Source organism: Carassius auratus, chromosome 20 (assembly GCF_003368295.1).
Source record: "Carassius auratus strain Wakin chromosome 20, ASM336829v1, whole genome shotgun sequence".
NCBI classification, from domain to species: Eukaryota; Metazoa; Chordata; class Actinopteri; order Cypriniformes; family Cyprinidae; genus Carassius; species Carassius auratus.
Window position 1 is genome coordinate 7,568,372 of NC_039262.1, and position 15,531 is coordinate 7,583,902.

General features: G+C 36.8%; 1 protein-coding gene across 2 annotated transcripts in view; it reads left to right on the forward strand.

The window, feature by feature from the left end:
• The window catches only part of hmcn1 (hemicentin 1), an 85,804-nt gene that overhangs the window by 26,691 nt on the left and 43,582 nt on the right, over positions 1–15,531 (forward strand). For both annotated transcript variants that reach the window (XM_026290767.1, XM_026290768.1), the window contains exons 12-26: positions 4,944–5,085; positions 5,177–5,304; positions 5,492–5,605; positions 5,694–5,852; positions 6,139–6,333; positions 6,751–6,846; positions 8,781–8,908; positions 9,018–9,162; positions 10,107–10,219; positions 10,552–10,711; positions 10,900–11,077; positions 11,851–11,978; positions 14,180–14,446; positions 14,538–14,633; positions 15,308–15,502. In XM_026290767.1, coding sequence (XP_026146552.1) covers positions 4,944–5,085; positions 5,177–5,304; positions 5,492–5,605; positions 5,694–5,852; positions 6,139–6,333; positions 6,751–6,846; positions 8,781–8,908; positions 9,018–9,162; positions 10,107–10,219; positions 10,552–10,711; positions 10,900–11,077; positions 11,851–11,978; positions 14,180–14,446; positions 14,538–14,633; positions 15,308–15,502 — 2,244 coding nt within the window. The remainder of the gene's footprint in view (positions 1–4,943; positions 5,086–5,176; positions 5,305–5,491; positions 5,606–5,693; positions 5,853–6,138; positions 6,334–6,750; positions 6,847–8,780; positions 8,909–9,017; positions 9,163–10,106; positions 10,220–10,551; positions 10,712–10,899; positions 11,078–11,850; positions 11,979–14,179; positions 14,447–14,537; positions 14,634–15,307; positions 15,503–15,531) is intronic.

Below are 15,531 nucleotides of genomic sequence, written 5' to 3' on the forward strand. Positions count from 1 at the left end.
ATATATATTTTTAATTATATTCAAATTGAAAACTATTATTTTAAGTTGTAATAATATTTCACAATATTACTGTTTTTTCTGTATTTTTGATCAAATAAATGCAGGCTTGATGAGCAAAAGAAACTCCTTTCAAAAACATGAAAAATAGTAATGTTTCCAAACTTTTGGTCTGTACTGTATAAATACATAAATTTACATATCATGAAATAACATTTCTCATATCCATCAGTTCATGATTACATTCACAAGTTACACAAATTCACACACGGTCACAAGTTACATTCCTTGTCCACTAGGTGTGTTTAAACTGCTAAGAGCTCTTTGGACTTTTAATACATTCATAGAAAAAGCCATGCCACAGGGCTCTTGGCAGCTAACTCTCCTGCTTCTCTCTAGCACAAGATCTGTTTTCACTGCAGCCTTGCTGTAATATTTCACTGTAATATTTTATAGCACTTGTGAAAGTGATTTACGCTGTGCATGCTCACTGTTTGCGATCCTGTAGTTTCCATTGAAACAGGCTCTAAACCCCTCTGTTACACTGAAGTAAGAAGACTTCCTTCGGCAGTACACAACCCTGGCAAATCACTTTGCTTTCTCTCATTGGGGAAAATAGCCATTTTGTGCAAAAGAAAAATTACAAATGAGATCACAAATGAAAAGAGAAATGGCTTTTGTAACAGAACAGAACTGAGGTGTAATAAATTGTTTATGCAAAACATGTTTTTACATTGCACTGCGCTGCTTTTCTGTTGTTTTTCTGAATAAACATACATTAGATGGATTTGTTTGACCATTGCAGTCGCATCTCACATCTTTAGACCTTGCCTATTTATTTATTCAACTGCCCTATGTCTTGTATTTTTTAAAGAAAGAATCTCATAACACCCAACCAAATATATACTTGAAAAAAGACTTTCAGTTCAGTTGATCTACTAAGAGGTCATGAAGTGCTCACTAACCTTTTGTGTTGCATATCGCTTACAGAATCTTGTATCTTGAAGACTTGTCTGTTGTTTCTCATACTGAGGCAATTTTTTTATTAGTCATGCTCTGTTGTAAGGAATTAGAAAAAGCTGTTTTGATTTGAAAATATGGAGTTTGGAGGTAATATTGATGGATAGATGTGACTTGAGATTGTCCTTGATGATGATGAAATGTGTCAAGCCCCTGAGGGCCCCAGCATGGGCCGGGCTTGAGTTTTATTAGCAGGAGAGCGGGAGTGACATTAACTGTAGAATTTTACCTCATTGTTGAGTGATGAGTCTCTTAGTTTTCCACAACATTCTTTCCCAAGACCTGAGGAACGGGTTTTCCCTGCGTCCCACTTTAATTCTCTCTGTCTCTGTTTCTGCCCCATCTAATTTTCTGTCTCTCTTTAGGTTTATTTTCCTCCGTCTGTGTCATTTGTTTTCTCTCTTCTTTTCTCATGATTCTATATTTGATTAAACCAGCTTTATAGACATTGTAAAAAAAAAAAAAAAAATATATATATATATATATATATATATATATATATATATATACATATTCTTTACTTTTTACTTTACAAAAGCTTTTATTGCAATGCATACACCTATGCATGCATGATTTCAATCAAGTAGAAGGCATTTTTATAATAAAATTTTTAAATGATTTACTCTATATAGAAAATAAGACAGTTACTGATTTTCTGCAGTCTGTTTTTCTCTCTCATTCCTTCTCTATCTCTTGTTTCCTTTTCCCTTACCCTCTGTTTTTGTCCTGCTTGTACATTTTAAGCCACTTCAATTTTTTTGTATCAGTCTTTGGGTTTTTAAACAGCTGTCACTGTTGTACTCACAAAGTGCATGTATATGTATGTGTGTGTGTTGTGTGTAATCACCACCTGCTGGGATTCCTCTGTTGTCCCAGTCATTATGGGCCCTTTGAAGTGGGACTGCTGACACAGTGATGCCTGGCCAGTCCACAGAGTCATCTGCTCTAATCCTTTACACAACATTACTTTGGTCCTCTGTCCACACACACTGTTTACAGCCTCAGAGACTGTCAGATGCACATCTCTGTGTTCAGAAGGTCGAGAGACCCAAAGTATGTCTAGAACTTAAGTGACACTTTTCCTCCAATGACCTTCCTTTTCCCGCAAATGATTAAATAGATTAAATATTTAATATTTTTGAAAGTATTTATTTATTCCTTTGTTTATTTACATTAGAAAACCATTGCATGGTAATACAAAAATAAATAGCAACAATTGTTGAAATCTAATGCAGTCGCAATAACATATTAAGTGTGCAATCTGCATGCTAAAAATGTGTCTTAATATATATACCAGACCTGTGGGCATCCAGTTTGCTCAAACTATAGAGAAACATATTTAATTATTTGTAACTATTTGAATTAGAGTAGCCTCAGGCACAGAAGCCTAGATGATGAGGTGTTAGTGAGGTTTAGCGTCAGTGCGTTGTTAAACCCAAGCCTTTAGGCAGACCAAGTCTATTAGAGGACAATTTAGTGAGTAAGACCTGGGATAATTACAGCTTTAATACTAGACACAAAGTGACCTCTCGACGGCAATGCTTTAACCGCCTGAGCATGCAACACACAGCGGCTCTCCAGTGTACAAAAGATTCTTTTTGTTTGCCAGGTCTTGTTTTGGGTCTATTTTAATCAAGACAAAGAAGGGTTCTGGAAATTTCGTCACTCATTCCAGTGAAGCTTTCCTTTTGAAATGCAGTAGACAACCTGGAAGGCTCTGTTACCATTATTTATGTAAGTCATGTTACTGATACTCAAGCACGTAAGCAGTGACTTGCTCTGTTCCGAAACTTAGTGAGCTGCATACAGAGGCCACATTTTATCTTGTAACAAAAGGTAGGCAGCTATGTTATTCTGCCTACTAAAATATCTCATTTTACCTGTATAAGATACCTTTTATTCTAATGCACATTGCATGTATTCTTAATGGAGAAGGCAGTCACAGAGGACACTGTGTCAAGGTCAGTTTAAAAATACATTTAAAGTGGTGGAGAGGGTGAGAGAAATGTTGATTATAAATAAAAACAAATAATGTTATAAACAGTGTTTGGAATAACGGCGTTTAAAATTACGGCATTAGGTAAAAAAGTTATTTTTTCAGTAACGGGGTAATCTAACTAATTACTTTTCACGCCATTATAACGCCGTTAACATTACCGGACTGCATTGATTTAATAAACTATGTGATCCGAACGCACCCCTGCCTCACACAGCGAGTGAGCAGTTGAGTTAATAACGAGATAAGCGATTATGATTGGCTAAGGCAGAGTCATGTGTTTCATGGTAGCCAATCAGAGCCAGTGTTTTTACGCCAGTCAGGAGCAATCCGATGAAAAGTTGGCATTTTCAAGGTGGAGATATAAGCACTAATTTAAATTCATTGTGGTCAAGGGCAAGAATGTGCATGTAATGTGTACATGTAATATGTGACACACGCATTTACAATGCTAGTGGCCAAAAACACTTTTTATACAAAGATAATACTTGGAAGTGCAGGATAAAACTCTTGCTGTCTGTTGACGTGCAATAAATATTGAAAGTTATGTACGAACACCTGTCTGTTCTACTCATTTTAACTGACTTGTAAAAACTGTTTTTTTTACAGTAACGCAAATAGTTACTTTCCCTGGTAACGAGTGACTTTTATTAAAGAGTAATTCAGTTACTAACTCAGTTACTTTTTGGAACAAGTAGTGAGTAACTATAACTAATTACTTTTTTAAAGTAACGTTCCCAACAGTGGTTATAAATACTTTTCAGTATTGAATTAAATATAAACTACCATTCAAAAGACCTGTTTTCTTTTTTTAGGGATAAAATTTTTATTTATTCCTATGATGTCAAAGCTGAATTTTCAGCATTGATTAATCTAGTCTTCTGTGTCACATGCTGTTTCTAACATGCTGATTTGCTCAAATAACATTTATTATTATTGTCAGTGCTTAAAAGAATAGTGCTGCTTTTGTGGAAAATGTGATGCTCTGTTTTCTAATGCTTGTTACCATATTGTGGCATTGTCTTAGCAACATGCTCTATTGAAATCAGTTGTTAGTCAAGTCTCCCCTCTGTTTGCATGCTCTCTTAGAAAGCAGCTATGTAGGCCGCTTACTAGGTTTTGGAACACAGCTATCATGTGCATTCCTGTTTCTGGCCATGATGTCACACATCCTGCTCTGCTGGAATATGGGACAGGCAGAGACTGGAGGTCAGAGAACAGTGGAGACACACATCAGATTGGCTTCAGCAGTGAGAAAACACTCTCATTCAGCAGGGGCTGCACATCATGAATTGATCAAGAGCATGCCTCGGCTTCAGCAGCACAGAGAATCTGGAACCAATAATCCCACTTTAGTGTTTCTGTAAAAAAGAAGAAGGAATGATATGAGAATTGCTGTGAAATGTGGTTGGCTTGGTCTAGAATCATATCATGGGTATAAAGCAGGACAATTTTGGAGGGGTATTGTGGAGAACACATGTGGACATTAGATGCAGTTATGTTCTTTACAAACACATCTGTATAGTTGTACTGAATGACCTGTGACTTTTCCAGTTTCTACTGATTTATATTGGATAGGCATAAATCACAAGGATTTTGTACAAATATATTTTTATTTTATACATTAACTCCTCCTAGAAATCACACTTTTAAAATGAGCGTAAATTCAGGTTTTCCAAGTCTGAGATAATCCTGTTTCTTCAAAGATAAAAAAAAGTAATTAAAATAAGAAATATCTTGTTTTGTCCTATTTTAAATGAAGTCATCTTGAGGCCCTCTTGGAAGTTTGCCGAGGCCCCAAAGTGGACCGTGGTTCCTTGGTTGAGGGAATCACTGCTTTTGTAAATTTGAGCTGTGTTTGTTTTGCTGCCACAATACATTTGCACAGCAGCTGATGTTACCAATCATCATTGACTCATTTTATTGCTAGAACCACCGGTGGTGACGGTTGACCCACGAAACCAGACGTTCCAGACAGGTCAAGAAATTTGGATCAGGTGTTCAGCCAAAGGCTACCCCTTACCCATGGTGGTGTGGACACACAATGATATGTTCATCATGGGCTCCAGCAGGTAAAAAAAAACAAAACACAAAAATCTTACTTTTGAATCTGGTCTTTATTTGTTAACCTTTACTGTAGTCTGTTGTACTCCTCTTACTAAGGCACAGAATGACCCCTGATGGCACATTGGTGATCAGGAACACAGAGCTGAAGGATGCTGGGACATACGGCTGCTTGGCGAGTAATGTTGCAGGAACGGACACTCAAACTGCCATCGTCCGCTACATCGGTCAGTACAGAGAACAACTAAATGAGAGCAATAAATATCAAACCAGAGAGTAAGATGGTGTTTTTGCTCAATATTACTCAGCCTCTTACATCTGTGACTAAGTGAGACATTTGACATTATTCAGTCCAACCTTGTGGTTATACACTGGTCTTTAATTAAGTTTCCTGTAATCTTCGCCCCTCTGTAGAGTCTCCACAGGTGACAGTCCCTCACTCTGACCTGCTGATTGGTTTAGGACAGACGACCATTTTAGAGTGCAGGGTCACGGGAGTTCCACATCCGGACGTCCTGTGGTATAAAGGTCAGTTACTGTACTCCTTAACTTCTGGAGAACTTTCTAGCATTTAAGCACTGTTTGTAATGAAATGTACTGTGTGTTTGATCTTAAGGTGACGTGCAGTTGAAGCCGACTGCAGTTTTAAGTATGGACCCTCAGCATGGCACTATAAGCATTCAGCAGACTCAGGACACAGATGCAGGAGAGTATACATGTGTGGCCATAAACTCAGCCGGCTCTGCACAGGGGTACATCACTCTGGACGTGGGCTGTAAGACTGTGTTATATATCCCTCATCTAAATTAGGGCCCCCTTTCCTCCAAAATCCTCTGACTAAACTGCATAACCATAATCACTATTTATGTGAAGTGTAGTTTATGTACTTTTAATGCAATTAGTAGCAGGGACTGTGAAATCTGAACTTTAGTTTCTTTTAGCTTTGGTTGTATTTTTGTCTATAATAGCTGCATTTTGTCTGCTGCCTATTGAAGTCCTGTGAGTCCTGTATGAGTAAATAAATCAAACTACTGTTCAGTTCTTTATTCTGTATTCCATAGCTGCTGCTCAGTTCACACGAAAGCCTTCAGATCTGTCTGCTGATATTGGCACAAACATCACCTTGCCGTGTCATGCTCAAGGACACCCAAAACCCCAGCTCTCTTGGAGGCGAGAGGACAACGTCCAACTATTCTCTCAGCACCGCGGTCCCAGTACTGTCACTCAGAAAGCTAATGGAGACCTTTTCATCACCAGTCAGTGTCTTCCTTTTACTTTCTCTGTCTCTAGGTCTGTCTGAAACGCTAGATTTGAATTTCCATCACCAAAAGCTGCTATTAATGTTTTAATTTTTATTTTTTTCAAATTATAATTTCTTTTTTTATTTATTAGAGAATTTTTTTTTTTATTATTGAAATTTTGCATCAAATACATTAAAAATGTTAAACTTTAAATAATTTTTTCCTCATTGCATTTATTTATTTTTTAAATTAATGCCTGAATAAAGAGATGTTTTTCGAGAAATTCAGCATTTTGCGGCATTAAAACTATAAATATTTTCCTTTTATTGCATTTAGGTGCATTTCTTATTATTTGCTTTATTATTTATAATTAGATACAAGTTTCAATGTATTTAACATGGTTCATGTGATTTCCTGTCTTTTGCCTTTTAGACCTCTGGGTAGAGGATGAGGCCACCTATGTGTGTGAAGCTCAAAACCACTTTGGCAAAATCCAGGCCAAGGCCAAAGTTACTGTTACTGGACTGGGTATGACATCTGAAAAAACTGTTCTGTCATAACCATAGCATATGTTTCATGTTTATACTTATCCGTCTGTCAGCAGGATGCTTGAAGGAAGAAGCCGATGTGGAATATTAATTGTTTTGCGCTTCCTTTATCTTACTCACATGTACATTTTCTCGGCCTGAGGCCCATACACTTGAGTTCGCAAGGTGCTCAGAATTCAGTTTGATGTTTGAGTCCATATGAATTTATTAGGCTCAGGGCTACATGTGTTTCTGGTTAAAAGAGATAGGATGCTAAAATAGAAGGCCAACACCAGAGTAAGCTCAAATTCATTCTCTGTGGCGAGAGATATACCGCACCAGATGTGAGCACTAAAACATGCACTGCAGTGTGTATACCTCAGTTACTAGATTATATTTATATATTGTTGTTTAATTATTGTAGATGTTAAATGAATGTATTTGCATGTGTGCGATGGAGCTCATGTGTGCATGCGTGCCTTTAAGAATACAGTGGGTGCGTGACAGCTTAACCCTTAAAGAATCAAAGGAATTCAGGCATCCTTTTTATACTTTTGTTTTTTAACAAAGCTCTGGAGACCCAGAAGTTGCTAACAGTCCATTTCTAGCATCTGTGAAGTTTTACTCAATGTGTTCTGATACCACTGGATGATGTCAATCAGTTAAGACCTTACCACACTGGCCAGCTTGAAACCTCAACATGTGAGCTTGGCAAAAATGCCCCTCTTTAAATACATCTAAGAAAATGGCTAATTCCAAGGTTTTTGCAAAACTTTGAAATCATTTAGCCTGATATTAATCCAGACTTTAGCTCAAATATGTTAAAAGCATGATGCAATGTCCTTTTCTCTCTAAATTATACATGTTTGTGTACTTTAGTTGGTTAAATAAATAACTTGATGTGTATATTTAAAGAGAAGGCAAAAAGAAATACATTTTTGATCCATAGAGTTTACACTATGACTCATATAAACACTGAAAGCTTTAAAGTCTAAGTGTAATCCCAAAATCCTCATCAAGGGTCAGTCGGTTTTGCCATGTTGAAGTAGACACTGTGTGTGAGATCCAGTGTAAGCGTATCTCAGTATGTGAGGGAGTGACTGTTTTTGGGATCCTGTAAAAACAACATAACACCATGTTGAAGCTAAAGGTCACTAATGCGATCATGCAGTGTGTCTCAGCCGTCCCATAATTCTACTCTGCTGAGCCCTTATACCCCAGTGACTCTTTTTATGTGTATTCCAAGGTATCCATGGAAATTTAACAAGCAAAACATCAGAGGTGCGGCCAGTCCACAGAGTTTTCAGTGTCAGTGTTTCCAGTGGAGACTTAACCATCCTCTGTCTGATCGAATCAGGAGAATGACATCTAAAATAATCAGGATTAGGATTTAAAAAATATCTTTGCTTGTTTTGAGGATAAAGGTTCATTGAGGCACCTGAGGTTTTGGTGTGAATAGCTCATTTTCGTCAGTGTGGTGGTGCAGTATATGTAATGGACTTTTTAAACCACCATATCTGTCTTTGAGAAACTGTTGCATTATCATGAAACTACTGTTAAAAGTTTGGAGTTTAAAATGCAATTTATTCTGCAAATCTGAATTTTCAGCAGCCAGTACCCCAGTCTTCAATGTCACATGATTCTTTAGAAAACATTCTAATATGCTGATTTCTTATCAATGTTAAAAACATTTGATGAATGAACATTTCATAAGAACAGAATTCATTTGAAATGGACATTTTTTGTAACTTTATAAATGTCTTGCACTTTTGATCAATTTAATGCATGCTTGATGAATAAAAGTACAATTTACTCTGGAGAACAAATCTTACTGTTTTAAAAACTGTTTATTTATTACGTTTATTTCTGCAATACTTCAATGAAACTGTATATATATCACCAATCACCATCCTGATGTGTGTATTTTGTGTGCAGTGTCTCCTTTGATAGCTCTGAGTCCAACAGTGGTCAGTGTGATAGAGGACCAGCAGGTCACCCTCCCCTGCGTGTTACTAGCTGGAAACCCCCTTCCTGAGAGACACTGGCTTCACGACAATGGCTTAGTGAGTTAACACATAGGCCTAGAAGCCTTTGCATCATCGTTAAGTATCTTACACAGTCACAATAAATAAATGTGATTTAAATGTATGCATGTGTGTGACCACTTGTCAGGTTACATCAAGTCCATATGTGACTGTGAGACGTGACGGAAGTCTACATATAGAACGGGTCGGTCAGCAGGATGGGGGGCAGTACACCTGTCTGGCCGAAAACGTGTTGGGATCCAGTAACCGCACAACCATACTAAATGTCTATGGTAAGATGTAAAGGAAAAACACACAAATACACTACTGTTCAAAAGTTGTTTATTGAACTTCCTATTATTTAATTAAGCATCCTGGAAAAAACTAACATTTTACATTTACATTACATTTTAACATATTTTAAAACAGTTCTATATTAACAGCTATATTAAACTGTAAAAATGTTTTTCACTATATATTTTTGATCAAATGAATGTAGCCTTGGTGAACATAACAGACTTCTTTAAAACCATTAAAAAAAAAAAAATCTTACCAACCCCAGCATTTCTGTGATTCTGCAACAGTTTGAAATAGGTAGAATCAAATCTGATTGATTTGAAACTGTTTCAATTTGAATATGAAATGTTTTGCTTTACATAGGGAGTCAAATATATCTGTAACATGAACCACCCAAACAAACTGAATCACCAAAATTAATCAACCTTTTAAACAGAAGATAATCATAGCTATTCATAACATGCAGGATTATACCTACCAAAATGGACATTCTTCTTTTTTTTTTTAAAAGAGGTTTCAGAAACAGGCCAGTTGGACCAATATGACGTAGTCCAGTCCTCTGCTTCCTCCCTTCAATGACTGTATACAATAAGCCTTTATTTCCCTCTGCCCTACAACAGATGCCTTCATCATTCATCTATTCATTTGAGAATTAAAAACAGAACCAGCAGTGTGATTAAAGCACTTCTGCAGAGAAATAACAGAGAGACAAAAACTCTCATTTTTCAAATGTGATCAGTCTTAAAGAAGCAGTCTACTTTTACTAATGGAAATCACCACAAATGAAAGTCTGAGACAAGATTATTATAGGATACAATACTGTATGTTGTCTTTACAGTATCCTATAAAATGTTTAAAATACTCTGCAGTATTTCTAAATCCTGCCTCATAAATCCTTCAGGGTTTATATAAGTGTTTCAACATGTGTTTTTCTCTGTAGTGATGCCCACTATTCAACATGGCCCTCAAGTATTCAGTACCATTGAGGGGACACCCATTTCTCTGCCATGTCATGCACATGGAGTTCCCAAACCAGACGTCACTTGGTCTAAGGTAAATGTGTCTCCTTTCTGTCTTTGACACACATGCTCACACAATGGGATTCGGACAGAAAATGCTGACTACACTTGAACCCATCATGCTTGGTTTTGGTTATCGCTTAGTGTTTTCTTTTAAAAGGTAATTTGAATGGAATTTTTTTTTCTGATTACAGTATTTAGTTATGAGCTAATTTGATCTTTTGACCTCTATTTTTATTTTTTTATATTTACATGTACATACAATCATTTACAATAAATTAATATAAGTACTCTATCAGTCTCACCATTTCAGCCTTACATCACATCCTCATGTTGCTAAATGTATGTGTGATAATGTTTCCTCAGCGAGGAGAGTTGCTGGATCTGAGTGGCAGTGTCTTTTCTCGGGGGGAGGATGGCAGTCTTTACATTGTCTCCCCCAGCGGTGAAGAGTCTGGCGAGTTTGTGTGCACAGCCACCAATGCTGCTGGATACAGCTCCAGGAAAGTTCAGCTCACCGTCTACGGTTAGAGCAGCTCGACCTATTGCTCAGATACATACTGCTCTGTTCTACCTGTCTTCTGTGGTTTTGATTCTTGTGGTTTCATTATTTCTGTGTGTGCTTTATTTGTTAGTCTTCTGTTTATTAGTTTGGTGCTTCCTCCAATCTCACCCTGCTGTTCTTGTATACTGTATGTCTTGGTAAATGTGTAGTGAAGCCCAGGCTGAGCAGCATTGATGGAAAAGAGATGCAAAATAACTCTGGCAAGCTTTTGGAGATGTCAGTAAAAGTGGGTGATGATGTCACACTACCATGCGAGGTGCAGAGCGTACCTCCTCCCATCATCACCTGGGCCAAAGACAAGCAGCTCATCTCCCCCTTCTCTAATAGGTACCAGTTTGACTTATGTGAAAACCTAATTTATAATGAAAGCATATAAGAATAATAAATATGAACATGCAATGATTTCTTAATTGTTACTATAGATTGATTTATGAGATGATCTTATAAAAAAAAAAATCCTAAACACTTAATAAATCATTTTCAATCTATAATCAAGACTGGAGTAATAACTGCTGAAAATGTATCTTTGCTTTCACAGGAATAAATTACAATACATTATTATTATTTTAAATTGTAGTAAAATTTTTACTGTTATTTGGATTGTAAATGCAGCCTTGGTGAGCATTAGAGGCCTCTTTTAAAAAATAAATAAATAATTATGTACCCCAAACACACTTGTGTCACTAGAAGAAGAACCACATCAAAAAAATTACATCAACATGCACAACATGTGCACAAAAAAGCTTGCACACATGCTTTTTCAACAGGTGTATGGATTCCAATTTCATTTTACATGCATTTTATGAATAAGGCCCTTGTATCGTACTTTTAAACACCTTTGAGCTTGTATGTGAGTAGCTTGCTCTTCTCTGCATTGTTTTTCAAGGGCTGATGTTTACTGTATAGCCTAAAGGCAGAAAGACTGCGGTCAGATTAAAATTACACAGTAATTAAACTCCTTTCTCTGCTCACCATGAAAGTAAACGGAGGTATAATTTTGGAAGCTTCTCTGTAAACCAGGAGCACCTGTGTGGTTCTACATCTGCAAAAGAACAGCTTCTCTTATTGCTCCTTAATGTATTTAACCTGTTCTCTCACAGACACATTCGGCTTTCATCAGGCTCCATGAAAATCACAGAAACGCGCATGACGGACAGTGGCATGTACGTCTGTGTAGCTACCAACATAGCTGGAAACTTCACTCAGATGATCAAACTCAGTGTGCTGGGTAAGAGAAAACGATCACATTTATCTACTTGGATGCTGTTGCAGTTTATTCTTGCATGTGAAATTTATCGATGCAGCGAAGTTCATATAAGCACACATCAGCCCCGGGGTTTTAAATACAGATCCCATCTGTATGAATGCATCACTTTGCCTCAGTCTTGTGGTGACATCAGGCTTCATTCAGTTGTATGTACTGCAGCTGTATTTCACCTGAAAACCGCATGTAAAACAACGCTGTGTGAGCATCATTTAATGACTGATTATTGCATATTTGATAGTCAATTTCACATCACACACCACAATCAACCCAGTAAGTGCATCAAAATATTTAAGTTTCACACCTGATGTGCTGTTTACCAGGACAGACACATATCCAAACACTGTTGTCATTTGTTTTTCTTGGGTAGTACATCCGATGATCAATGCGTCTCTGAGGCTTTGTTCAGACAGGTACCTTTTTTTTTTTTTTTTTACCATATCTGACTCAAATGAGTGTTCAAACATCTATATGCTATTTTTGGATTTTAGTATTTGCTTTTTAACATTTAGGGCATGACATGACTATTGTCATTTACAATGCACAACAGTGCATGTACATGCTTTATAAATGAGTGAGCTGAGGCATTCACTATGTAGACTAGGATGAAGTAGAGATTGAGTGAGTGGTTTCGGACACAGCATGACTGTGTAAATAATAGATGATTGTAAAAGCGGCAAGTTCAGGAAACTGTCTCTCCTCTGTTTAAACAGATGATGTAACTGCTTTGAGAGGGGTAATTGATAATGGTTGAAACTTCCGCTTTGTTTTTCTTGCACATCTGTTAAAGAGACAGGTAATAAAAAAAATCACAACTTCTATAATCATATAATATGCAATATATTACATCATTATTGGTGACAGAAAACAGATAATCAACTATTTGTGTAATTTTTAAGCATAAGGGTCTTTATATGTGACCCTGGACAACAAATCTTTCGAAATTGAGAACTAATAAGAATTCCATTGATGTATGGTTTATTAAGATCGGACAATATTTGGCCGAGATACAACTATTTGTACAATAGATCATGTTCATGGAACATGATCTTTACTTAATATCCTAATTTAAGAGTTTTGGCATAAAAGAAAAACCAATAATTGTGACCCATACAATGTTTTTTTTGGCTATTGCTAGAAATATACCTCCGTGACTTAAGACTGGTTTTGTGGTCCAGGGTCACATACAGTATATGATACTGTATATAAACCACTCCACAACCCTAAACCAATGCTTTTGCAAAAGCTTCTCTGCATTTCTCTTCTGCTCTAGCTTGTCTCCGGATCTGGGTTTTAAGTAAACACGGCATTGTATACTGTGAAAGCTGTTGGCTCTGTGAAAATTACTTATGCTCCTCTATTGTAAATCGTTTTGCAAAAAAGCATCTGCCAAATGAATAAATGCACATTTTGTTTGTTTTCACAAAACTACAAATGAAGAAATAAAATGTTTTGGAGATGAACTGCAATTAACATAAATTGTATTGTAATGCATTAATACAGATAGAGCTGTTTATATTTTTCATGCTTAGACATCTATTCATTTGCTGCGCAGTGACTGTGCACGTGAGTGTATTTATATGGGCCAGTGATGTTCATTGACCTCCTAACACCCACTTTTGAGCTTTAGCAGGCTTGGCACTATGTATGAGAAAGTACTGAAAGAGAGATCAGCTAGTCGCTTGGAGCATAGCGTGATAATATTTATAGAGTCTCATAAACACAAGTTGATCTCAGAGCACACTCAGACACATCTGCAAGTGAAAACTGGAATGGAGGTATTTATAATGACTACAATTAAACTCTTAGTCATTTTAATCTTGGATTATAGTTTTCCGTAAGACTGTGAGCAGACACTTTAGCTGAAACGAGTCTGAGAAATGAGAGCTACAGCAAAAGGGAATGTGCTGTTTGATTTATCACAGCTACCAAGTGTCTCATCTGGAAGATTAACAGCAAAAAAAAAAGATGTGAGAAAATTTTCAGTAACTTCCAAGGGCTAATAAGGACATGCTGCTGTTTTTGTGCATGGCCAATGCTTTATGAGCAACTAATCACTCCAAATAATATGTTATGAAAGAATGCATTATTCCAGCATACAGTATGTTTGACACTTATTACTTTACTCTCCTCCCAATACTCTTTTCTCTTTTTTGCCTTCTCAGTTCCTCCCAGCATCCGTGCAGGTCCTCGAGGTATGAAAGTGCAGGTGGGACATGCCATAGACCTTCCCTGTGTCGCACAGGGGGTCCCAGAACCCTCTGTGTCCTGGATGAAGGATGGCTCTGCTCTGCTGGATGGGTCTCAGTACAAGATCTCGGATGAAGCTCTGACTTTAAACCAGGTGGGACTTATGGATGAGGGTGTCTATACCTGCGTTGCCTCCAACATCGCTGGACAAGATGAAGCCACTATTCAGCTCCATGTGCAAGGTCAGATGGATGCTTGCATTTACAGTTGTGATTACAGCTATTCCGGCTTTAAATGAACTATAAATCCCATATATTGTTCGACTTTCCACAGTCCCTCCCGTGGTAGAGGTTTCTGAGCCCCCTTTCAACAGTCCCTTACAGGAGAGAGTGGCAAACCAACAGATTGCCTTTCCCTGTCCTGCCAAAGGTGAACCTGCACCTGAATCATAAGAAATCACCATTTATTCAACTGGTCACCAGTAACAGTGTTCCTAGAACTGGCCATTATAACTACAAGTGACACCAAATCAATATGAAATGACTCTGGAAGTGTGTTTAATATAAAAACATTAAATATAAAGTTGGTTAAACTTAAAATATATTAAATATAAATGCTGGTTAGATATAAAGAATTTTATATAATAACTGTAATTTATATGCACCAATATGTCATCGTAGGTATTTATCTACATACACTACCAATCAAAATATTTTTTAAAGAAATCAATATTTTTATTCAGCACGGGGCAATATTTTTGGCTAAAATGACAGTTAAGATATTTAAGATATTTACAAAATATTTCTATTTCAAATAAATACTGTCTTTATAACCTAATTGTGTTTCTATTCATTTTTATTGATCAGAATTTTGAATCAGTTGAAATAATTTAATGTGATTCATGGATATTAATTAAATATTAAACATAAGTAGTCATACTTGTATGTTGCAAAAAAGATAGAAAGATAGATATTTTTGCTGGCTTTAGAAAATGTAATGGTTAAAATTGCATTTAAGTCATTGTGATATTCACAATGTTGCTTCAATATCAAAAAACAAATTTGATTTGATTATTTAACTTTTATTAATCGTTACTGTTGCAGGCACTCCTGAGCCAGTAATAAAGTGGTTTAGGAATGGTCAGGAGTTGACAGGGAATGAGCCAGGGGTGTCCATTCTGGAGGATGGCACACTTCTCATCCTGGCCTCGGTGTCCCCTCTGGATAATGGGGAGTACACTTGCATGGCTGTCAATGATGCCGGTACAACAGAGAAGAAATACCAACTTAAGGTCAACGGTTAGTGCAGCATTTAAAAACATTTATAA